Genomic DNA, 24348 nt, shown 5'->3' on the forward strand with positions numbered 1-24348 from the left:
TCGGACAGTTGTTAGCTGCCATGTGGGTGCTGGGATTCGAACCTGGATCTCCTGCAAGAACAGCCAGCCAGTGTTCTACACTGCTGAGCCATCTATTCTCTTTTAATGTAACTCTCTGCTTCTTAACTTCCTTTCCTCAAAAGCTTTTCTGGAAAATAAATTCGAAGAACAGAGCAGTGCCACCTGCATGGTTTCTCAAAACAAATGTTTTTAAGTTTTGAGGAAATATTTTCCTTCCTCTCGTTTGAGTTAAGCCATTTGAGAATAGACAGAAGGAGCCAGTGGAAATGAAGAATGCCGGTCTTTCTAAGCTCTGCCACCCTGATGTTGAGATAGCTCTTTTTCCATCCTCTCCCCCACATTGTCTAACAGCTTGCATTTCTTTTTTAAATGGGTCTCCACACACTATTTCTGTTCATCCTTAGCTCACAAATGATGAAGAAATCCATAACGTGGGAACGTCCTTGACCTTTGGATTTGGCACGTTAACCTGCTGGATACAGGCTGCATTGACACTCAAAGTCAACATCAAGAATGAAGGACGGAAAGTTGGAATTCCACGAGTTATTTTGTCAGCTGTTATCACTCTCTGTGTAGTCCTCTGTATCCTTTGAATGTGAAAAATTCCTTGTAACAGGCAGGAACAGGAAGCTGCCCTATCACATTTAACACACACAGGAAGCAGAGAGAGAGAACAAGAAGTAGGGCCATACTGTAAACCCTCAAAACCTGCCTCTGATGATGTGCTTCCTTCAGTAAGGTTGCACCTCCTGTAGGTTCCACAACCTAAAGGTCCCAAACAATGCCACCAACTGAGGGATCAAGTGTTCACCTATATGAGCCTATGGGGAACATTTCTCAGCAAAACCACCACCCCATCCCACCAGTCAGTTCCCTAGAACAGAGTTATCAGTATTCATTTGCTTAGGTCTTCGTGTTGTCTCTGAACATTTGAAACCATTTCTTAATTTCTGGTTTTCTTTTTTTTCTTTTTTTTATTTCATATGTATGAGTGTATTGCCTGCATGTATGTGAGTGTACCCGTGTCGTGCAATGCCGTGGAGGTCAGAAGAAGGCTTCAGATTCCCCTGGAACTGGAGTTAAGGATGGTTCATAGCCACCATGTGGGTGCTGGGAATTGAACCTGGGTCCTCTGCAAGAGCAGTCAGTGCTCTTAACCACTGAGCCATCTTTCCAGCCCCTGATTTCTGGTTTTCTTGGATTCATGCCTAGTCGAGAGACCAAAGTTTGGCTGAAGGAGTTTCACCTATTCTGCTGTCTAAAAGTCTCTCAATATTTTGGGTCTATGTTTTAAAGATAAAACACAGATATGGATTCTAAGCTATATCTAAGGGAACATATATGATTTTTTGGAATAAATATTTTTGGTTCTCAGCCTCTTGGCCTTTCACTAAAGCATGCTCTGAACTTTTCACTCTTCTAGAAGATCCTATATTTCCATACACATTGTGTGGTTGTGAGCATACTATACATATGTATATATATTTTTTATTTATATATATGTATGTATGTACATTCGGGAATAGGACTGTATTTGATTGTTATCACTATTTTGGGTTTTAAGTTTTTATTAGTATATATTAGCATATTAGGCATAATAATGGTTTCACTATGACATTTCATATACATAATCATTTTGATCGCTTCACCCCCATTACCCTCTGTGATTCCCCTCCCATTCCTACTGATTGCTTTTGTTTTGAGACAGGGCCTCATGGAGCCCAAGCTGGCCTCAAATTCCCTGTATAGCTGAGGATAACCTTGAATTCCAAATCCTCCTGCCTCTACCTCCCAAGTACTGGGATTACACATGGATGTTTATCACTAGGCCCAGCTCATTTTATAGGGTTTTTTTTTTAGTTGTTTATCTTCATTTGGTCACAATTTTTAATATCTTACCAAGAATGAAACTAACATACAGTATTGTCTTGAAGATGGTAGTAAAAATTAGAAGAGCAAAAGGGGCCATCAGGACATTATTAGCAGCACTGCAGAGCAAACACAGCTTACATCGAGATAGCTAGAATATGTTCACTGGAGTAGTAGTCCTGCTAGTGCCACCTGTGGAATCCAGCAGCTGACACATGGCCAGATGTTTGGGTGAATCCCAATGCCAGTTAATACCTGTGTGAATGACTTCAGCCAAATTACTTGGCCTCAGTTTTCTGATAGCTTATAAAACTGATGATGATGATAGGATTGCTGTGAGGAGTTTGAGAGATTATCTAGAAGTATGCAGGACACACCACTCAGTGTTATAAATCAGCAAGTCCTGTCACATTGCTGTTAGGTGTGGGCATGGCTAACAATCACCAGTTTTGCCAGGGAGGTGGGGGAGACTGACAAGGAATGGCTGATGGCTCTCCTTGACTGCTGTTCCCCAGACTTCATCCTCATGGCCCAAGACATCCATATGTATGCAGCCAGGGTCCAGTGGGGCCTGGTCATGTGCTTCCTGTCGTATTTTGGCACCTTGGCCGTGGAGTTCCGACACTACCGCTATGAGATTGTGTGCTCTGAGTACCAGGAGAATTTTTTAAGCTTCTCTGAAAGTCTGTCAGAAGCATCTGAATATCAAACTGACCAGGTGTAACCCATCCATTTGTCCTTGCCGGTGAGGTGGGTGTGACAACAGGGGAGGGACCAGAAGGACACACTCATAGGACCTGACACATAGCCTCATGACATGTTCCACACACAGAGACACATATTCACGACCACATTTGCCAAATGAGCTTTTCAGGGCAAGTTATTTCTTTCTTGAACAAGCACAAGCTCTCATGTGTCAAAATACATACTGTTACACTGAAGATATATGCATGACAGAGCCAGAAGCTTGTGTGTGACCACGTCTCCACCCCTGACTTCCCAGTATGCCTTGCTCTCCTCATCCTATTCACACGTTTCAAACCTGGCATCTCCCTCCTGCAGAGTAGGCCAGGCCAAACCTAACAGGAGAATAAGGCCAATTCCCCAAGTTGCCTTCAGGTCCAAAGGGCTTGGAATGGGCTCTGGAGGAAGCTGTGAATCTGGTATCTGTATTCTTGAATGGACAACTGAGTGTCATCTGACTGGATGAACACTGTGTTGGAGATGTGACTGAGTAACCTACGAAAGGCATAGGCAGAGCTTTTTCCCACAAGCCTCCCTCCCTTCGCCCTTGTTCAGCCTGTGTGGATCCAAGGAAAGGAATTTGCTGCCGAGTGTGAGCAGGAAGGAGGCCTGCCACTGAGATTTGGACTCAGTTCACTCTGCTGGAGAAATAGCCACAGGGACAGTGCCTGCCAGGTGTGTGGCATGAGAGGGGGCTGTGAGGGTGTGGTTTAATTTTTTTCTTTTTTTTTTTTGCTTCCACACTATGTCATGCACAGTTTTTGTTTCATGGCTTATGGTTTGTCTTTTTATTTTTTAAATGTAACTACCTTGGGTCTCTGTAGGCCTCATGGACAAAAAGTGAACCAAAAGCGAGAACCTTGCTCTGGTTTCAACTATGGAAAAGAAAAGGTCACCCGCAGGTTTATTTTATGTTTGAAACAAAGAGAAGATTCACAAAGAAACACAAAGAAATCTGTACCTATGCAGGTAATGAAAAGAGTTCCAGCTGGGCTCTGAGTAAAAACAGGAGTTTTAGAGCATCTTGGTTTAAGTCCAAAACAGGAGAGACTTTTCAAATACGTATCTGTTGCTCAAATTTCGTAGTTTTGGGACTGAGGGCTTTTCAAATTTGGAATTTGTAGAAGCCAATTAAAAGATTACCCTTGCTGGGTGTGGTGGTGCATGCCTTTAAGCCTACCACTCAGGAGGCAAAGCAGGCAGATCTCTGTGAGATCGAGGCCAGCCAGCTGGGGCTACAGGGAGAGCCTGTCCCAACAATGACAAAAAAAAAAAAAAAAGGTTACCCTCCTCTGAACAATATTGGCCTCATGCTGAACATGTGGGTTCTTGCCTGCTGAGTTCAAAAATCAGGCCTTAGGTGTGGACATTCAAGACTGTGCCTCCCAAAGAGGGAATTCCAGATTCCTCATGCCAACAGAGTGCACCAAGTGCACAGACTTCTCCCCCAAAAGCTCTGATAAAAGAAACTCAAATTTCATAGGGGGCCTGGGATATCCTAGAATATAATGTGGAAAATGTTGTTTTTTAAATTCAACCCAGAGCCTGAGCTTCTTGCGGGGGTCTAATATCTTCTTCTGTGTATTGGCTCCCAGCACAGTGCCTGGCACATATTAGGTGCTCAATAAATGTCTGTTGAATTGAATCATGTATTGTTTATGAGTGGAAATAAAGAATATCAAGATGACCAAAAGATGAGTGAGAGAGTGGAATGCACCTGTTTGCAGTGAGGAAGGAGAGGAGATATCATCAATCCTGGGCAGAGAAGGGCATGAGAACCCCTGAAAGGTGGATGTGAGAGGGGATCCAGCAGAACATTCTCTTATTAAATCGGCCTCTTGCTGTAAATAGTCCAAGGTAACATTTGTTAGTTTTGAATACTGCTCTTGGGTTTCTTTTTTTCATTTTTATATTTTAAAGATTTTATCAGAGAACAAAGATTTATGAAGTTTTGTTTTTACTGTACCCAATTCAAATTCAGCAGCTTTTGGTGATGCACTCATACACTTTCTTAAGAGTGTTATGACCGCACATTTTAGCAGAATCAAGCAATGATTAGCATTATTTAGATCTGGCAACTCAATAAAATGGTTTTCTGCAGAACTGTGACTTCCCTGTTTCTTACACTAACGTTTCTTCATTTTCCTATGAATACACTTGTTTCTTTGTTGTCACCACACTGAGCTCTTATCTAACATTGAAGTACTTGTAAACTCAGCCAGCCATTGTGTTTTGAAAATGAACTTCATAGCCGGGCGTGGTGGCACACACCTTTAATCCCAGCACTCGGGAGTTCCAGGCCAGCTGAGGCTATAGGTAGATGCTGTCTCAAAAAAGACGGAAGGAAGGAAGGAAGGAAGGAAGGAAGGAAGGAAGGAAGGAAGGAAAATGAACTTCATTGTTGTACTGGTTTGATGTTTTCTGTCACCCTCAACCAGTTCTGTAATTCTCTGGACCCGCTTGTCCACAGGTGGACCATGGCTTTAGTTAAAGCCTAATGTTAACACCAGACTATAGGTTTCTTGGCTCAGTTGCACCAAGGCAGCTCACTTCAGATGCCATTTGCAAAGGTGGGAATCCACAGGTTACCCTCACTTCTATCCAAGTCGGTTAAAATAACTTATTGTTAACACCTTGGAGAGCTCAGGAAAACACTTTACATTTGCTGTTTTATTATAAAGGATACAACTTGGGAACAGCTGATGGAAGAGGTATAAAGGAGCTCAGGGGAAGGAGGGGTCTATGCCGTCTCGGAGTGTCCCATCCTTCTGGCACTGCAGAAAGTTCGTCAGCCTGGATGCGGCCCATAGCTTGCTGTTTAGGAGCTGAGTTTTCAGCCCTCCATCTCCTGCTTCCCCTCCCACATCCCAGAAGTTGATTGCACCAGGTATTTGTGGTGACCAGCCTCATCCTGACATCACCTCAGTAGTGTGAACCTTGGTATGACCAGAAGAGGCTCATGAATAAACACTCCTGTTGGTATACTCTAGGCATTTTAGCAGCTCTACGTCAGGAGCAGGGAAAAAGGCTAAAGATAATTTTGCACTATCCTACATATAAACATGGAAATATGGTGCCCCCTCAAGTTGAGAGTCACAGCACTTATGCAGGTCAAAGTCTGGGAACCTGCATGTAGAATGAGTATTCCTGGATGGCAGGGAGCAAAGCCCCACATACACTAACTGTAATTTTGGTACTCTGAGCCTCTTGAAGAAAAGTTCAGCAGAATGTGGTGGCACGTACCTGCAATCCAGCACTAAGAAGGCAGAGGCAGGACTTGGCTCCATGCCCGACAGCTACAAAGTAAGACCCCATCACACACAAGAAGCGGAAGATGAAGATGAAGGATTCAATATTGCCGTGTGCTGACCTTTTCCAAGCTGTCCAGGACCTCTATCCTAATTGGTGGACCGCTGTTACAGCCTCTCCACTGTAAGGCATCTCAATTTCCATACCCCTGATCTTATCCCATTCAACCCATCCTTCACACAGTTGTCCCATCTAAATTAAAGACATTCATCTTTCAGTTACTTACAGGGATCGCTTCCTTTTACTTATTACTTCTCACACTACACATCTATGGGAAAATCCTAGCAATGATTACCTTTGCACTGACGACTGTCTACTGCCACCATCTGGCCCAAACCGTGATCATCTCTCTGAAATTTCATAACCCATAAAAACTCATCTCTGCTTCCAGTATGTGCTCCCTTCAACCTGTCCTTGATACAACTGTCAAAGGCATCTTATCTTAAACCTAAATTATTTTATTTTTTTCCTCTACTAAAAACCTTCCAATGGTTTCCCTCGTACTCAGACTAAAATCTCAGCTTGCTAAAATGCCGGGAACCAGGCTGGAACCTGCCTCTGAGAGCCTCTTTATTTTCCTGATAGTTAGGTGTGTCCTGACCTTGGGGCCTTGGCCAGTCTTCCTCCAGATACTTAAAGCTCACTTTCTTTGCCTACTTGAGTATTACATTCTCATTGCAGCCTCTCAGCTCAAAGATTACCTCCCTAAGTCTACCTCAGAACTATTTCTCCAGCTTTATTGTAAACTAAATCTTTAAAATACGATCCTGGGCCAGAGAGGTAACTCAGTGGGTAAAGGTACTTGCTGCTGAGTCTGCCGACTTGAGTTTGATCCCTGGGATGGTGGAAGGAGAAAGCCAACTCCACAAAGTTGTCTTCTGACTTCCACATGCATGCATGGCACACGTACACCCACACGCATATACTCATGCACAAATAAAAACTAAGAAAGCATGGTCTTAGAATTGGTTGAAATTATAACACACATCACAGTGGCAGTTTATTTTGTCTTTGTTTAGCTCTTTCCATCCTTTAAATGCAAATACCTGAAGGCAAGGATTTTTGTCTCCTATTACTTGACACCTACAGTAGTGCCTGGTACATCATTAAGTCCTCAATAAATGTTTCTAAAATAAAATTGGACATGCTGGCCCACATCTGAAATCCCAGCAAGAGGAAGTCAAGGCAGGAGATTGCAAATCCATCCTGGACTACATAGCAAGGCCTTGTCTCAAAACAGGATTGGGGAGATGGCTCGGGGAGTAAAGCACTTACAAGCAGGTGCAAGCGTGAGGATCCAAGTTCAAGTCCCCAGAAGCCATGTAAAGCCAGGCATGGCAGCATGTGTCTAATCCCAGGACACAGAGGGTGAGATAGAAGGTGCAGATGGAGAACCCCCAGAAGCTTGTGTGCCAGCTAGCTTGAGGAGCAAGAGGACCTGTCCCAAGGTGAAAGGTGAGGACTGACCCTAAGCTTATCCGACCTCTGCACATGTGCTGTGGCACACAGGCATCTGTACTCACGTGAACACATCTGCACACATATACACAGAGATAAAAAGAAAACATAAACAACCTGAAGCAAATGAATGCATAGCTGACACACAAGGGGCGAGGGGCCTCTCCTTGAAACGTTAGTCTCTGCGAGTAGCTGTGTTCAAGAGACATTGGAAGCAGTGCTAATGTACTCGGATTCCAGAAGACACAACCATCCTCTTGTCTTGGCTGTCAGCTTTCTGTCTTGAGGATGATAAAAGGACTTGTCTGGATGATAAAAGGACTGATTTTCTAGGATGTCTGCAGCCACTAGGCCTGCATTCTAAACAGGATTGAAATGTCCTGCAAACTGTCAGTACCTGATTTCCTGTCATGTAGCTTCCAGTGAGACGCCAAGGGTGACTGGTTCCTATCAATATATTTTTTGTTTTTAAATCAAGAAGTTGAGCTGACTCTGTAGTTCATATTTTTTTTTAACTGCTCAAATAGTCTCTACAAATGTTTCCATAAGAATAAAGAAAGGGTATTTTATCAATACTGCCATAGAAAGCAAGACTTATTTGCCAGTCAGTATCAGAATAACATCTAATACCTCTAGATTTTTATGAGCCAAATTTAGACGTATAGCCAGGGAAAGTTAGGAGGAGTTGGAGGAAAGGGGTTTCACTAAACCATTCAGAGACCAAATGTGTTCCAGGCCAGTCAATGAGTCAAATTTTCATTGCCCCCAGTAGCAGCTTTCTCAAAATACACTGCATTTTCTATCGATAAACATCGTCATTCCTTGCTCTGAGAAGTCTTTTTTTAAAACACAATCTCATGTAGCCCAGACTGGTATCCAACTTGCTATGAAGCCTCCACCTCCCAAATACTGGGATTACAGGCGAGCACCAACAAGTTTTCTGAGGTTTAGTAAACACTACCCTTTCGCTAGTACAGAGGCTGTTCTTGGCAATCTTTCTGAATGCTGCTGCATCTCATTCTGTAGGTTAACAGTGAATATGTAACTTCCAGCACAGGTTTTTGGGAATGGGAAAGGCATCAGCACTGTGGGGAGGGAAAAAAAAAAAATGTGGCCGTGTCTGGCTGGCTGCTTGTACAAGGAGGGAGAAGAGGAAGTCAGACACCTAAGGTTTCAAGACTAGATGATTGTGGAGCCAGGGACACTTGCAACATCTGGGGAGAAAAGGATGCCAATGTTTGAGAGAAAAAGGAGGCACCCTTGACATTCCTAACTGCACGCTGTGGCACAGACCTTCAGATGTCTGCCTGTGCTGATGGAGATGAAAGCCTGGCCCACTGCTTGGAAACATTTGATTCACTTGGTGACTGTTCTAGTGGCTGCTGGACACATTGTAACCAAATGTAGTGGCAGAAAACCACATGTTCTAGTCACAGATTCTGTGCTGGAACTAAAACACAGCTGGGACAGCTCACCTTTGCTTCAGTGTCTTAGCTGGGCGACTTGAAGGCTGGAGGCTGGCAGCTGGAGGGCTGGTTTATTCCCTCTGTGTGCAGGTAGAATCTATCAACTTGGGGCCTCAGTTCCTCTCCATGATGGTGAATCTGGGTTCCCACACATGGTAGCTGACTTCCCCATAACAAATGTGCAAATTCTGGCTCTCTTGAATTAAAACTGAGCCCAAACAGACACAGAACATCATCCCTACTGTCAGCTTTCACCTGGAGAAATCATAAGCCCACACCAGGTTTAAGAGGAAGGAACCAAGAGGCCCCATCCCTGGGAGCAGGATTATATCACATTGTAAAGAGTATGTGGCGTAACCAAAGCCCTTCCCTCCATAACAGCAATAAAATGGCAAAAAATGTCAGAAACAACTTTTAGGGGATTCTGGAAACTAAGTAAAACCTTGTAAAAGTGTAAAGGGACATTTAGGGGGAAAAAAGCTCAATCTCAGTAAAAATGAAGAGCTTTGTGCCATTTTAACTGACCCTGGTCTCACCTCCCCACTCCCCAGCTCAGGGATGGCACTGAGGCTGAGTCATGTTTCTGGTGCAGGAGAAATTGCCAGAGGAAACAAAGGGACAGGCCTTATTCCCAAAGAACTGTAGTTGGTGGCTGCAGGTGTCTGACTGGGAACAAACTGACTGGGGGCCTTAAACCAACAAATAAAAAAATACACACAGGGTAGTTTAAAGAAATTTATTTTCTCATGCCTTTAAGTCTGTAAAGTCCAAAGTCAAGGTTCCAGTGATGAAGTTTTTGGTGAAAGCTTTCTCTGGTTTATAGACACTATATTCTCACTGTCCTTACATGGCAGAGGCATCAGAGGGAGAGAGGTAAGAAGGAAAGAAACAGAGATAGAGAAAGGCTGAGAGACAAACAGAACACTGGTGTCTCTTCTTCCCCTAATAAAGCCACCAATCATACTGGATTATGCGGGGTCCCGCCCCAGAGGGACCTGCCGCGATGGGGGTCAGGGAAAGGTGAGTGTGCTGTCCGCCCGTTTCGCCAGCCCTCCTCGCCAAGGACAATCAGACCCGACAGGGAGTCTTATCAAGCAGGAACTCATTTATTGCAGGTGTCACAGAGCTTATATAGGCAAAAACCGCAGTTTGGAAATCCCCTCGGAAACCCCCTCCCCCGAATGCACCCAATCAGCTTAAAGGTCAACCTGCCACAAGGGCAGGGTCCCACAGGCATCCACATTGATCATGCGCTGATCATGCACCGCCCAGGTGTGCGGAAGGACCGGCATCCAATCCGATGATCTTCAGGACAGGTCAGGCCGCACTCTGTTTACTTCCTCTAGGCGTCATCTTGGCAAGGCGGGACCTTTAGGTCCCCATATCGCTTCCTTTTTCTTTTCTTTAACAGGTTAATCACGGCCTACCCTTCCGGCGATGCCCTATGGATAGGCAGCTAGCCCTTTTCCATGTGCCGAGCGTCTCAGCCTGTCTTAGGTTGTCTCCTTCCTGGCTAAGCCTTGCCCATCATTGGTCAGTACACGTGGCCATGTGCACTTCCTGTCTTAGGAGTACCTGCCAGAAGGAGATCTTACCCGTCGTTAGCATGGGATGCTTAGATCTTAGGCGAGGGCCATCGTATGGGAGGTGCCAGTCCGTGACAAAAAGGAAAGGAGGAGAAGGAAGGGGCTGACCTATGGAGCTGAGGGCCTGGCTGACGAGCACTCAACAACATGAGGTCCTGTGGAAACAAAACTTTTGGAGACAAAAGTTATTTAATGGGTCTTGTTGGTCTTCTGGAGTTTCTCCATCAGGTCCAGGAGGATCAATGTCAGGATCATGAACATGATCGTCAAGGCACCTATCAGCACGGAGACCAAGAGTCCAGTCCACCCAGGTCGGGGCATTTTCCTGTCAAGACAAAAAAGTGAGAGATCTTCTCAAAGGCACTTAGGCCCATGGGTTTTATTATTTTTAGTTTCCTTTTCTTCTTTGTCCTCTTTTGTGGGTAGCAGTTAGTACCCTGCTGAGCCTATTGCACAACCACCACTCCTTTTTTTTTTTTTCTTATTTGTCTTCTTAGGTGGTGGACTCTGATTACTCAGAGTCATCTTCCTGACAATAAAATTTGAGGTCTCTAGTGGGTACCCATATGGGTCTTGGATCCCCTATGGGGAACACACACCCAAACCCTTGCCCCACAGTTAACAGAGGATCTAGCCCTCTCCACTGTCCCATTAAGGGATCGTTCCATTTTACTTGTACCTCTGGCCTCTGTTCCTGACGGCCCCAATGTTTTCGGAATCCTGATTCTAACTGATTTTTTTTTTTTTTTAATTACAAGGGGGCTTATTCCCCCTTTTTGTAATTGTGTTTTTAGATATTGATGATTGATGTTGGACTCCCCATTGTTCCCCGTGTTAGAAAGAAGTCCTGCAAGCTAACAAAGCAGGGTCCATTATCAGTTTTAACCAGTTGATGCAAAACATATTTTAACTTCCCAAATGGTAGTAATGTGTGACATCTGTTTGCCACAAGACATTGGGTTTAAGTCCTCTATGATTAACCCCTGCTCATTGCAGGGGGTGGCACCTGCAAATAGGGTTGGCATTACTTGCAGGCGCGCACAATTCTCTTTAAGTCCATCAAGGACTTTGTGAGTAAAGTCATGTAGGTATAATTTTTGTAACCCGGTTAGTATTAGGTCAGACTTTATATCCAACTGTGGCTTTAGAGGGCTAACCCCATCCAGGAATAGCCTGGTTCCCAACACTTTGAAAGGATATACAGTCTGTACCTTCTCATCAGATATATGTAATCTCCCCTCTTGGAGGCACAGCAGGATGGCCTTGTACAGGCCTCCCAACTGTTGGGTGTCAGGAGCCCCCAGGATGATAACATCCATATATATGATGGTTTGTGGTAACTGGCGTACGGGGTTCAAAAGAGCCCATACATAGCCCTGACAAAACTGGGCTGGGCTATTGGCCATGCCCTGGGGAAGGTTGGTCCACTCATATAGAAGGCAAATTTTTCGCAGTCTGAGGGGTGCAATGGAATGGAAAAAAAGCAATCCTTGATGCCTATAACCATAAGATGCAAGTCAGCGGGGATAGCAGGGATCCAGGGCAACCCCTTTAAGGGGGTCCCAACTGGAACCATCCAGGCATTGATCTTGCTTGCAACATTCTCCATGTGCCCGAAGATTTGTTGATGACAAAAACTGGAGAATTCCAGGGACTCATAGAGGGCCTAAGATGGCCTTGCTCCACCTGTTTCTAGACAATTTGTCTCAAGGCCTGTAACTTAAATTTGGGCAGTGGCCACTGCTCCACCCACACCGGCGGTCCGGGTGTCCATTGGATGGACGGCATTTGTGGGGCAGTGGCCCTTGGGATTGGGGGTGCACCTGTGGCATTCCGGGAGTCCCCCCAAACGCTCGAGCATGCTCATCGCCTTCCCAAAGGTCATCATGGCAGTGGTGATAAATGCCTGGGCTTCCCCCAGAACATCTTGTCCAAGAAGATTGGCAGACAGCCCAGAGGCCACCAAGGGGCACACCTTCCCCTGGACCCCGTCCTCATCCTGCCAGATGAGCCAATCCCTAGTTTCCTCAGACCTAACATTTCCCCCTACCCCCAATATCTGGGGTCCTGGGACTAGGCTCCAATCTGGGGCGACTTCCTCCCTTCTCAGCACCATCCTATCTGCTCCCGTATCTAAGAGACAGTGGAATCTCTTCCCTAGTATAATGATACCTATCTTTGGCCTTAGCCCTGAAACTATCGGGACAGTCCAACTGGCTCTGGGCTTAGGGGACCCGGCCAACGCCAAGGCATGAGCCTGATTAGGTCCCAACACTGGGATCCTTTTCTCACACCCTTGGTATAATGGGGCTGGAGGATGCCCCACATCTAGTTTAAAGGCTTCCCCTCTACATCAAATTTGGACCTACACTCCTTCTGCCAATGATAACCTTTGTGGCACCACGGACAGGGGGTGGTTGGGGCTCTTCCTCCCCCCAGCCCCTCATTGCGGGCCCTAGCCTTGCTTTCCTTTTTCGGGCATTCCCTCTTGAAATGTCTGGTCTGTCCACACCCAAAACATTGTCCTGTACCCCTTGTTGGGGGTCCACCATACCTCCCTCCACCCCAGCTCAGGCCAGTGAAGGCCTGGGTCAATGCTGGGTCAGTGCTTCAGTTTGTGCCTGCAAAGCAGCAGTCATGGTCTGTCTGATGGGCTTGCGTCCCCATGTCCCTAGAGGCAATTATCCATTGACTGATGGATCTCTCTTTGAGACCGGCACAGGCCAATTTGTAATCTCCCATCATGCCCTCCCATACCAGGAGTTTAGCGAACTGTTCTCTCAGTGCCCTAGGCGGAAGCTTACGCCTGAGGCTTTTCTCCACCCTATCTATAAATGTTGGCAGGTCCTCGCCAGGCTTTTGATTAATCCCAGCAATTGGTGCCTCTGAGGGCCCCTCATCCAGCTTCCTCCAGGCGGCTAGTCCAAGAACACGGACCTGATCAGTGTAGGGGGCGGGAATGGCCGCCTGTTGGGTACCAGTGGAATATTGGTCAGCAGTGCCAGACAGCATCCCAAACGTTATGGGGATGGGAGGGCAGGTGGTTTGATTTCTCTCCGCCTGTAGGCAGCACTCCTCCCTATAGAGGGCACACCATTTAATCATTGCCTCTTTTCTTTCATTCTCAAACTTCCCCCAGTCAGTGAAAGCACCAGATAGATCAGGCGGATCAGTTGTTGGTGCTGTGGGCTCAGAATCCTCTGGTCTGAAACACGCCTTGAGGGCTGACATCTTGGGGTAAAAACTAAGCGGTGGGTCAACCCTGGACTGAATCTCTCTATGGCATGCTAGCTGCTCCACCAGAGACCAAATCTCCCAGTCAAAGAAATTCGTGGAAGTGATCCAGGGGGCCAAATGTCTCACAGTATCCCAGACCTTAAGGGCATTCTGGTCCGTGATCTCCAATCCCCTGCTTTTTAGCATGTATCTCAGAGCTTTAAGCGCTGGGTCCTCAACTTTGCTGGTTGTGTTACCCATCTTTTTGGGTCTCACTCACCTCGGAGCTCGCTTGGCCCTGACCAATCTAGGCCCTCTCTTCGGGCCCCACGTTGGGTGCCAATTGCGGGGGTCCGCCCCAAGGTCCTGCCCTGGAGGGACCTGCCGCCATGGGGGTCAGGGAAAGGTGAGTGCCCTGTCTGCCCGTTTCGCCAGCCCTCCTCGCCAAGGACAATCAGACCCGACAGGGAGTCTTGTCAAGCAGGAATTCATTTATTGCAGGTGTCACAGAGCTTATATAGGCAAAAACCACAGTTTGGAAATCCCCTGGGAAACCCCCTCCCCCAATGCACCCAATCAGCTTAAAGGTCAACCTGCCACATGGGCAGGGTCCCATAGGCGTCCATGTTGATCACATGCTGATCATGCACCGCCCAGGGGTGCGGAAGGACTGGCATCCAATCTGATGATCTTCAGGACAGGTCAGGCCGCGCCCTGCTTACTTCCTCTAGGCGCCATCTTGGCAAGGCGGGGCCTTTAGGTCCCCACAGGATTAAGGCTCCTCATTCATTCATTCATTCATTCATCCATTCATTGAAATGGTCTTACTATGTACCCCAGCTAGCCTGGAACTTGTGGTCTGATTGTCCTGCCTCAGCCTCCAGAGTATTAAGATTACAGACACATGCTACCCTACTTGGCTCCATTTAATCCAATTACCTCCCTACACTCCTACCCCCAATGTGGTCACATTGGGTCAGAACTTCAAAATCAATCTGGAGAAACAGTTGAGTCTGTGGCAATCAGTCTGGTACCTGCTTAGAGGAGTGACTCAAAGGGTTTGTCTTTATCTTGCCTAACTTGGAATTCTGCCAGTTGCCAGAACCCATTGTTGGAAAGCTCAAAACAAATACATTAGTCACAACTACCTGGAATAGTGGGCAACAGTTAGAGACAACCAGACTAACCAAAAAGCTTGGTAGGAAAGCCTGAAGAGTGAGATAAATGCTTTGTTGAATAAGGACTTTGAGAAGCTGACATTCTTGAAGGTCTAATACCCGGTAATCAGAATGCAACCTTATTTAGAAACAGAATCACTGTACGTATAGTTAAAATGAAGGCAGACTCCCTAATCCAGTATGACTGGCATGCTAACAGGAAGACACAGACAGGAAGAACACTGTGTGACATGGAGTAATGCACTTCTAACTCGAGTAATGTTTTGGATTGTCAACTATCACCAGAAGTTAGGAGAAAGGGACAGTCTCTCTCAGGGACTCTGGGTGTTGACCCTGTTCACACCTTGCTTTTGGATTTCCAGCCTCCAGAACCATAAGAGGCTGAGTTCCTGAAGCTTCTTGGCACTCAGGTCCTGGGTCTTTGCAGCCCTAGGAAACCAGTCCAATAAGGAAATATGAAAGGCAACGTAAATATACTAGCTGTTACTCCCTGTTTTTTTTTTTTTAATCTCCAATCTGATTTAAAAGACAATAGATAAAGCAATAATAATAACCTGTGTTCCTGGGCACATAATATATGATGTAATTTGTGATGGTAACAGCATAAGAGGGAGAATGGAATCGTGGGGTCAAATTTTCATATTCTATTGAAATTAAGGGGCTATTCATCTTAATTATAAGTTAATCAAAACTAGATCATTAAACTACTATAATCCCCAAGGAAATTAAGGAAATAAAAACAGAGTAAAAGAAATGACAAGAAAATTTAAATGGTATACTAGAAAATATGTACTTAAGAATAAATTGATCAGAAACGTTTAAGAAACAGAAATCAAACAGCAAAATGGCACACAGAAATCCTTCTTGGTAACTGTATTGGATGTAAGTGAATTAAATTTCAGTTTCAAGGCAGAGACTGGCAGAATTGATTTAAAAGCATAGTAATATATGCTCTCCATAAGAGACACACTGTAGTTTCAAACACAAGTTTAAAGTAAAAGAATGGAAAAATATATTGAAAACAGAGCTGGGACCACTATACTAATAAAAAACAAAACAGACTTTAAAAACTGTTACATGAGACAAAGAAAGACATTATTAGCATTAAAAAGTCAATCCATTAAGGAGAGGGAGAGGGAAGAGGAGGAGAGGGAGAGAAAAGGAGAGAATCCAGCCAGCAACAAAGCACCAACATACATGAAGCATAAACAGAATTAAGACATAGTTTGACAATATTAGCTGGAGAGCTCAACACTCCACATTTGCTGATACACAGAGCAACAAGGGGTATCAATCCTTTAATATTGAAATATGATGCTGTCATTTTTTTTTTATGAGTGTTATGCACCATGTCATGCAATGCCTTCAGAGGACAGAAGAGGCTGTCAGATCCCCTGGAACTGGAGTTACAGTTGTTAGCTGCCTTGTGGGTGCTGGGATTCAAACCCGGGTCTCTGCAAGAACATCAGTGTTCTTAACTACTGAGCCACCTCTCCAGCCCCAATGCTGTCATTTTTACAAAGTTCATACTCAGAAACTGTGAACTTGGAAAAAAACAAGAAAAGTATCTCTCTCTCTCTCTCACACACACACACACACACACACAAATCCTATAATGCTTTAAGATTTTGTGTTAGGGGGCTGGAGAGATGGCTCAGCAGTTAAAAGCACTGATTGTTCTTGCAGAAGACCTGGGTTTGAATCTCAGGATGGCTAACAACCATCCATAACTGCAGTTCCAAGGGTTCCAACGCCCTCTTCTGTCCTCTGTGGGTATTGCATTACATGGGTTTACTTAAATACCTGCAGGTGTAACACTAATACACATAAAATATGAATTTTTAAAAAAACTTAGCCAGGCGTGGTGGTGCACGCCTTTAATCTCAGCACTTGGGAGGCAGAGGCAGGCAGATCTTTGTGAGTTTGAGGCCAGCCTGGTCTACATAGTGAGTTCCAGGACAGCTGGGGCTACAAGGAGACCCTGTCTCAAAAAGACAAAAAAAATTTTAAAAGATTTTGTGTTGAACCACACACAGCTCATAGGACTAAGGGTTGGAAATGTCACAGAATACCAACAAGCCCAATAACAACATAGTCCAACTAGCCCTAACAGACACGGCCCTTTTTTTTCCAGTACACAAAGAACATTCTCCTAACTAGGTCTTCTGTTAGATCATAATTTGTTTTTTGAGACAGGCTTCCCTTTGTGACCCCAGCTGGCCTGGAACGTCTTATGTAGAACCTATGTCAATCTCTCTCATAGACATTCATATACACATTTGATAGGAGTGAAATTTGTGAGGGTGGAATTTACTTGTTATTCTATATTTGCAAAAACTTTTTTTTCCTTTGAGACAGGGTCTATATAGCCTTAGCTAACCTGGAACTCCCTATGTAGACCAGGCTGACTTCAAACTTATGGCCATCCTCCTGCCTCTACTTCCTGAGTGTAAGGGTTCTAAGCCAATCATCATGCTTGGCTCTGCAAATCATGCTTAAATTAACTGAAGACAGTATAATTTTGGCATCAAGGCACGGGTGGTATGGTAGCAAGCAAATTGTTATGGCATATATTATATTCAACTTTTATTCTGTAATAGGAATGAAAAACATCCCAAAACAAGCCCTTTTAAACAATGCTGCTAGAAAAACTGTCTAAACTCCCAAATCAGTGTTTTAATACATCTGAGATCCAAGAGGAATTAGTGGATGGGTTGCAGCTGAATTACCACAAATTTGTCCCAACTACTCTGCTCTTGCAGTATCATGCTACTGGCTTTTAAGGCTAAAAGAACTGTATACGCCCCACCTCCATTGGATTTGGTGGCCTCACAGTTAACAAGGTCTCTGGAGAAGCAGCACCATCTGCTAGGCAAAGTCTGCTGTACACCCATGTTGGCATTAAGCCAGTAGCAATAAATCTTCCCTTAGGCAACTCTAAACTTTACATCAGTTAGGCTTAGCAACCAAGGCCAGCCTTCCTAAAGGCCAAACAATAAATCTTTCTACTCCAGAATTGCTGATAAGACTAGAGAATCACCTTTGAGATCTTTTTCCCTCCTGAAACACTAACTTGGGCAATTGGTGTCACTGGGGGAAAGACAACTGAAATCTGGACCAAGACAGGAAAAAAGGGGCACACTCACTTTTTTGTCCCTCCTTACAAAAGGTGCTTATAAAATTCAATGTTCTGAGGGGTTTTTCCTACATTCCTTCCCAACAACATGAATTTAGCTCAAGTGGGTATTTTAGATTATTTCTTTTAATTATTTTCCTTATTACTATAACAAAGTATCTAGCCAAAGCAATTTAAGGGTTTATTTTGACTTTCAGGTCAAAAAGAAGTCCATGATGACACGGAAGTAATAGCAGTGGGACGAGGCCTCTGGTCACACTGCTATACAGCCAGGAAGCAGAATGCTCCAGCTCAGCTCAGCCCTGCTCTGCAGTCTGGGATCCTAGGCAATGTGGTGCTCACCCACATTGAAGGTGGGTCTTCCCACCTCAAGCTAATTTAGGAAACCCCTCTGACAGGCCTCCAGAGATTTATCTCCAAAGTGATTCTAGACTGCCAAGTTGACAATCAACATAAACCACCATACCTCTTAACCAATCTACTTCCTCCAGTTCTTAAACTATGTAAGAAAACACCTGGAAAAATAGTTCTGTACCAGGCATGGTGGCACACATCTTAAATCCCAGTATGCAAGAGACAGAGGCAGGCAAATCTCTGTGAGATCGAGGCCAGCCTGGTCTACATAGTTAGCTCCGGGCCAGCTGGGGCTACAGGGAGACCCTATATCAAAAAGACCAAAAAAAAAAAGTCAAAAGCCAGGTAATGGTTTGCTATTCCTTTAAAACATGCATGTACATCGCACACCTGATGCCACATCGCACACCTGATGCTGAAACTAAAAGGACGTCCTTCAGTTTTCCAGCTGCCCCACCCCCACCCCTCATGCTTATGGCAGGACATGGAATACAGCTCATGAAGCCATGTAAAGTGGAGAGAAGAAAATGTTTTTATTAATTACACCATGAAAATGACATGAAATCCTGTTAGAATGGAATCAGGATAACCACTGCTGTTAGAAAATTTACTTCTTCACATCCATTTTAGAAGAAAATACTACATATTAGGGCTCTTCTTGGTGTTACAGACTGTTTCAATAAAACTTTTTTTAAAAAATAGTAATTAACATATATTCTCATACTGTGCTAAGACATAGTTAAAAAGGCAACTATAAAATCTGTGGTGGTAACTGGCAGAGTCAGGAGTGTTTAACATAAGTGTCTCTCCGTGCACCTCCTTCACAAAGGCAAGTGCTTGCTAGGCACCACACAACTAACAAGTTTCTTAAGTAGCAGACTGATCCAGGCAGAAACAACTGCCTCTGTCTGTCTACATGGGGAGGCCAATGCAGCTGCTGGCACCTCCTAGCTCACAAGTCAGGGACAACTTGATACCCTGTGATGGCACAATACTCTTGGGAATGTCTCTGAAGCACTTCCAGTTTCTAAAACAAGGTCTCAGAGCAATAATTTCTCGAAACTACCTTTCCATTTTGGTACAACACTGCACATTTGATCTATATTTAGCAACTTCTATCAACTACACTCTGCCCTCAATAATACTTAGAGTTATGGTCTACATACAAAGCATCTTAAGTTTTGTGCTCACTGAACTGATAACTTTTTTTTTTTCACAAAGTGCCCACAGAAATTAATTTGAGCACACATCCATGCATATATACTTACATATGTATGTGTATACATAAGTAAATTACTTTAAAATTAGAATAAAACTAGACACTAGGGGAACAGTTCACCTTCCTCAGATTTCTGCTCTATGCTGAAGGCAGGTACAGTTCACTAAAGGATGTGATGAGGTTGTAGTATGTTTTCTCATCATCCGTTAATCCCGCGTTGCCAGGTCTCACCACCACAGCCACATGTACGTCTGCCTCCTCAGCAGCACTGGCCTCTGTGAAAATCAAAGTACAGGTCAGACACACCAAAATTTGAAGTATGAGACTGCAGTAAGGCCATCAGGGACACAAGAAGTGAGTTTGGCCTGGTTTTTATTGAAGCTAAAAGACAGGCACATTGAGGTCGAAGATTTGTATTATTCTTTTTTATACAGGTGAATTCCATGCTAAAAAAATATCTAGCTACACTGATAGAAAAGAATGGCAGCATAGCCTACACTGAGTTTCCTCAGGACCTACTCATGGATATAAGGCAGAGGCATGGTCTGGCCAGGTCCATCCTGAATTCTCGCCCATTAGGCCCACAGAGAGCTGAGCTCTTTATCAAAGGACAGGCTGTAGGCTCTAACAGCAATTAAGTAGTGACAGGACAAAAGGAACCCTGTGATCTAATCAGGCCCCATCATGCCACACCCCCTGCCTAGATGCCACATGGGTTTTTGCCTGGCAAATTGCTTCAAAATTCAGCTCAAAACATTACATCTTCCAGAACCGCCACTCTTATTTAGAGCAGCCTGTGCTAATCCTTTAACACTCTCTATTTAGCCATCAAAACAATACACACACTTTATTACTTGTTTCTTTCCTCATTAGAATATGAATGACCTTACGATCAGTGACTGGGGTAGCATTGGGTGAAGGGGAGAGTAAAACAAGATTAATCAAATTAAATTACGTAAACTGAATATCAAACACATCTCTAATATGCTTCCAGTTGCATGTCTCCATTCTATTTTTATTTGAAAAAAAAAACCAGCTATTGTCTTCTATAAATAGCATCTATGTGCTAGGTACTGTACTAGGACAAGAGGCACATGAACAGAACACAGCTCCTGCCTTCATGCAGCTCCTCTCCTCATCTCTCCTTCACAGTAACTCCAAAGTAGCCAGTCTGCTTATCCCCAGTCCTAGTCTACAGATGTGGAAACAGGGCACTAGCAAGAGATAGGGCTAAAACCTGAAACTGTCATGGCTGCCTCCATGGTCAGTGCTTTAAAACAAAGGCCGGCAAGTCACAGCCTGCTGCCAGTAAAGTACTGGCACACTACCACATCTGTTTATTTGCACACTGATTTTGACTAGCTCTGCACTACAAAGACAGCTGGATAGCTGTTAACAGACTCTGGACTGTAAAGCCGAGTATTTACTACCTGGCCCTTTAGTGAAAAAGCTTACCAACTCTTGCTCTAGTGGGACTCACCCAAAACTTGCTCAAAACCTGCATTCCAGGTCCCCAACATACAACTATTGAATTGATTTTTCTGCATAGAAGATGAGCAGAGATTAAAGACCTCAAGGAAAGAAAACAGGCAAAGAAGAATCCTAGGCAAAAATCAAACGTGCGTATAAATGTCCTTAAGAATAAAGCAAGCTATCACGGGAAAGATCACAGCTCTGAGGTCAAACATGAAGCTTACTGCGACAGAAAGGACACACTGGTCAAAACTCTGGAATCTACTGTATGGAGCTTTGATTTGGTATCAAAGTTTCAGCAATTTCTCAATCTTTAGAAAAGAGCTGCAGCACCTCAAAGAATTCACTGAAAGGCAGTGGTACCAAGAAGTCGTTCCTAGAGATGCTCAAGAGGCAAAAAGGGCTTCTTCCACCCACCACCTCAAGTTATCTATCTTATGCTCTTCTTGTAGAAGGCCTGTCCTCTTCCCAGAGTCCCCTCTGTACATGGGACTGCCTTCCTGCAGACACCACTCACACCAGAAAAAGAGGCTGCTGCCTTCTGCTCACTCCTACTTCCTAGCTGACCATCCATGACCAAATCTTCCATTTGATTATCACCCCAGGATCTCAGCTAAACTGGGCTTTCACGACACGCGTGGATCTTGACACCAGCTGGTGGCTGGTTCACATTCAGCTCCTTACTGCCATCACCATGGGCAAGTTTTGTCCTTAAGCCATATGTTTACTCTATTTAAACAATATTGGGACACTGATACAATACTTGCTGACTTAAAATTTGGGGTTCCTTTTCTTTTCTCCAAGGAGAAGACTTTTTGTTAAATAGTATTTTCATACATGTGCATAATATAGCTTGATTATCCACCCCCATCCTTCCAGAAACTCCATCACATCTCCTCCCCAACTTCATGTCCTCCCCTTTGTTATTTAACCCAGAGTCCGATTAGTGCTGCCCATATGACCCGATGTGATGTGAGGCCCAAGCCCTCTCCATGCTAGAACTCTTAACTGGCTTGATCTTGTGAAAGTAACTAGAGCCACTATGAGTTCACGTGTGCCACAGCCACGGCATTTCACAGCACTCGTCCCCACTCTCTGGCTCTTACACTCTTCCCTGCCCCCTCTTCTAGAGCGCTTTCTGAGCCCTGGAGGAAAGGCTGACATAGATGTCCCCTCTGTAGCTGGGCATCACAGCTATTTATTCTCAGTACTTTCCATTAACCACTACCCATTGCACTAAGAAGCTTCTCTGAACAAGACGGGAGCAACACAAATCTATAGATATAAGCATAAATACTTAGAAGGCAGTTTAACATGACCATTTAGAAAAACATCAACAGGTTCTCCCCTGGGGGTGACTTCCTTGGCCCTGGGTTTTGACCACGTTTACAATACCAGGCATGAATTCCTTCCTGTGGAGGAGGCCTCAAATCCAATCACACTGGCTGGTTATCCCCATAAACAGTTTTACCACTATTGCACCAGGGGCCATATCCTGCCTTATGAAACCCATTAATTTAGAAGCTAATTAAAAATATAATTAGAGAGTTTGAACAGAGGTACTCCACAATATCGAACAATACTGTTCCCAAAAGATCAGGTTATTAAATGAAAGTCTCAGTACCAGACAAGTTACCTCCCTGCTAGTTACTACTGGTCAAGGAAGCCCCAGGGGCACCCAAAACAATACAGGCTATTGCCTGCCCCCCCACAACTAGATGGTAAGACCTACTGCTGAAGCAGGACACAGACAAATCAATCTTGAACTGATCAGGAAACTCCCAGCTTTCTTCCCAGCCTTCTTAGTATTGGAAGGTGCTATGCAAGCTGCTGGGGAGAAAAGACATCAATGCTCTTATCCAGCACTAGATCCTGTATGTTGCAATTCCAAGAACATTTTCTGGTTTCTTCTTTCATACTTGGGTATCATTTGGAATATCAACTCGGTCTTCGGCTCTACCTTGGTAGTGGAAGAGTAGATGCATAGTACAAACACACAGGACGAGAGATGGCAGAAGAGCAAAGCAAAGCAGCCATGGACTATCCCAGCTACAGATACCTAAGTGTTGAGCCTCCTGGGGTATGGGGCTGGCAGATGAGGAGCAGGAATAAAATCTTACTGGAGACTTACGAATTATTTCTATTCTTTAAAAGTAGGAATATACACTCTGGTTTCCCTTCAATTGAAAGGAAACTGCCAACCTTAGGAAATGGCTTAAATGAGAAAAGACTTGACATTACAGACATCTAATTTTTTTAGTGGCTAAAGGCATGACTATGGAGAAAGTATAGTAGTAGAACAGGAGCTATGAACCACTGAGATCGCTCAGGTAAGGGTACCTGTAGCCAAACTTGATGATCTGAGTTCAAGTCCCAGAAGCCATATGGTAGGAGAGAACTGACTCCCTCAAGCTGTCTTCTGATCTTCACATGTGTGCTATAGCACACAGGACCTTCCCTGCACTCCATAAAATAAATGTAAACAGTGAAAAGGAATTAGAATTATTATTTTGTGTGCATAAATGTCTACACAGGTGCATGTGTGCTCTCAGGCATATGGAAGCCAGAGAACAACCTCGAGTGTCATTCCTCAGGGACCATCCACCTTTTTTTAAAGACAGGGTCTCTAAATGGCCTGGAACTCACCAAGTAAGCCAGGCTGGCTGGCCAGCGAGCCACAGGAATCTGCCTATCTCTTTCTCCCAACTGCTAGGGTTACAAATGCAGACCATTACCTGTGCTTCGATCTTATTTTTACATGGGTACTGAGGAAACAAACTTGACCAACTGAACTATCTCCCCAGTGCTAGTTGTAAATATCAATAAAGCCAAAAAGCCAGAGACAGAACCTAGGATGACAAAACAATCTATACATCTAACACAAGCACTGGCCACCTGGGTAAGGAGTTCTTGTCACAAGGCAGATTCTAATTCTAAGTCTGCAGAAAAATCAACCATGCAAAGTACTAAGGAAATTAAAGATAACTTAAACAACAGATTTTTCTTTATCAACTTCCTTTACATGTATGATTAAAGAAAAACAAATCCACAGATAAACCAGCTAAACTCATTCAGAATAAAGCCTAGTCAGAACATATAATCCCAACATTCAGGAGAGGTAGGCAGATCTCTGTGAGATCGAGTCCAATCTGGTAGAAAGGGCGACCATCTCCAAAAAGAAAGAAAGAAAAAAAAGCATCAAAAGCAGCAGCAAACAGAAAAAGATCTTCAAATTATCACAGAAACTTCTGATATACTCTACGCTTACCTGACAGTAAGGCAACCCCCCCCACTCTAGTGCCCCAAGCCACCAAAGTCC

At 44.3% G+C, this 24348-nt stretch overlaps 2 protein-coding genes across 4 annotated transcripts in view; one reads left to right on the forward strand and one right to left on the reverse strand.

The window, feature by feature from the left end:
* Tmem150c (transmembrane protein 150C) overlaps positions 1-2981 on the forward strand; it is a 96555-nt gene extending 93574 nt beyond the window's left edge. The window contains exons 7-8 of the mRNA XM_008846870.3: positions 426-603; positions 2406-2981. Of these exons, the coding sequence (XP_008845092.1) occupies positions 426-603; positions 2406-2614 (387 nt within the window). The 3' untranslated portion in view covers positions 2615-2981. The remainder of the gene's footprint in view (positions 1-425; positions 604-2405) is intronic.
* Positions 2982-18846: 15865 nt separating this feature from the next.
* The window catches only part of Enoph1 (enolase-phosphatase 1), a 32708-nt gene continuing 27206 nt past the window's right edge, over positions 18847-24348 (reverse strand). For all 3 annotated transcript variants that reach the window (XM_008846874.3, XM_008846873.3, XM_029570318.1), the window contains exon 6: positions 18847-19831. In XM_008846874.3, coding sequence (XP_008845096.1) covers positions 19695-19831 — 137 coding nt within the window. In that variant the 3' untranslated portion in view covers positions 18847-19694. The remainder of the gene's footprint in view (positions 19832-24348) is intronic.

Source organism: Nannospalax galili, unplaced genomic scaffold (assembly GCF_000622305.1).
Source record: "Nannospalax galili isolate Female #2095 unplaced genomic scaffold, S.galili_v1.0 scaffold763, whole genome shotgun sequence".
In the NCBI taxonomy this organism is placed as follows: domain Eukaryota; kingdom Metazoa; phylum Chordata; class Mammalia; order Rodentia; family Spalacidae; genus Nannospalax; species Nannospalax galili.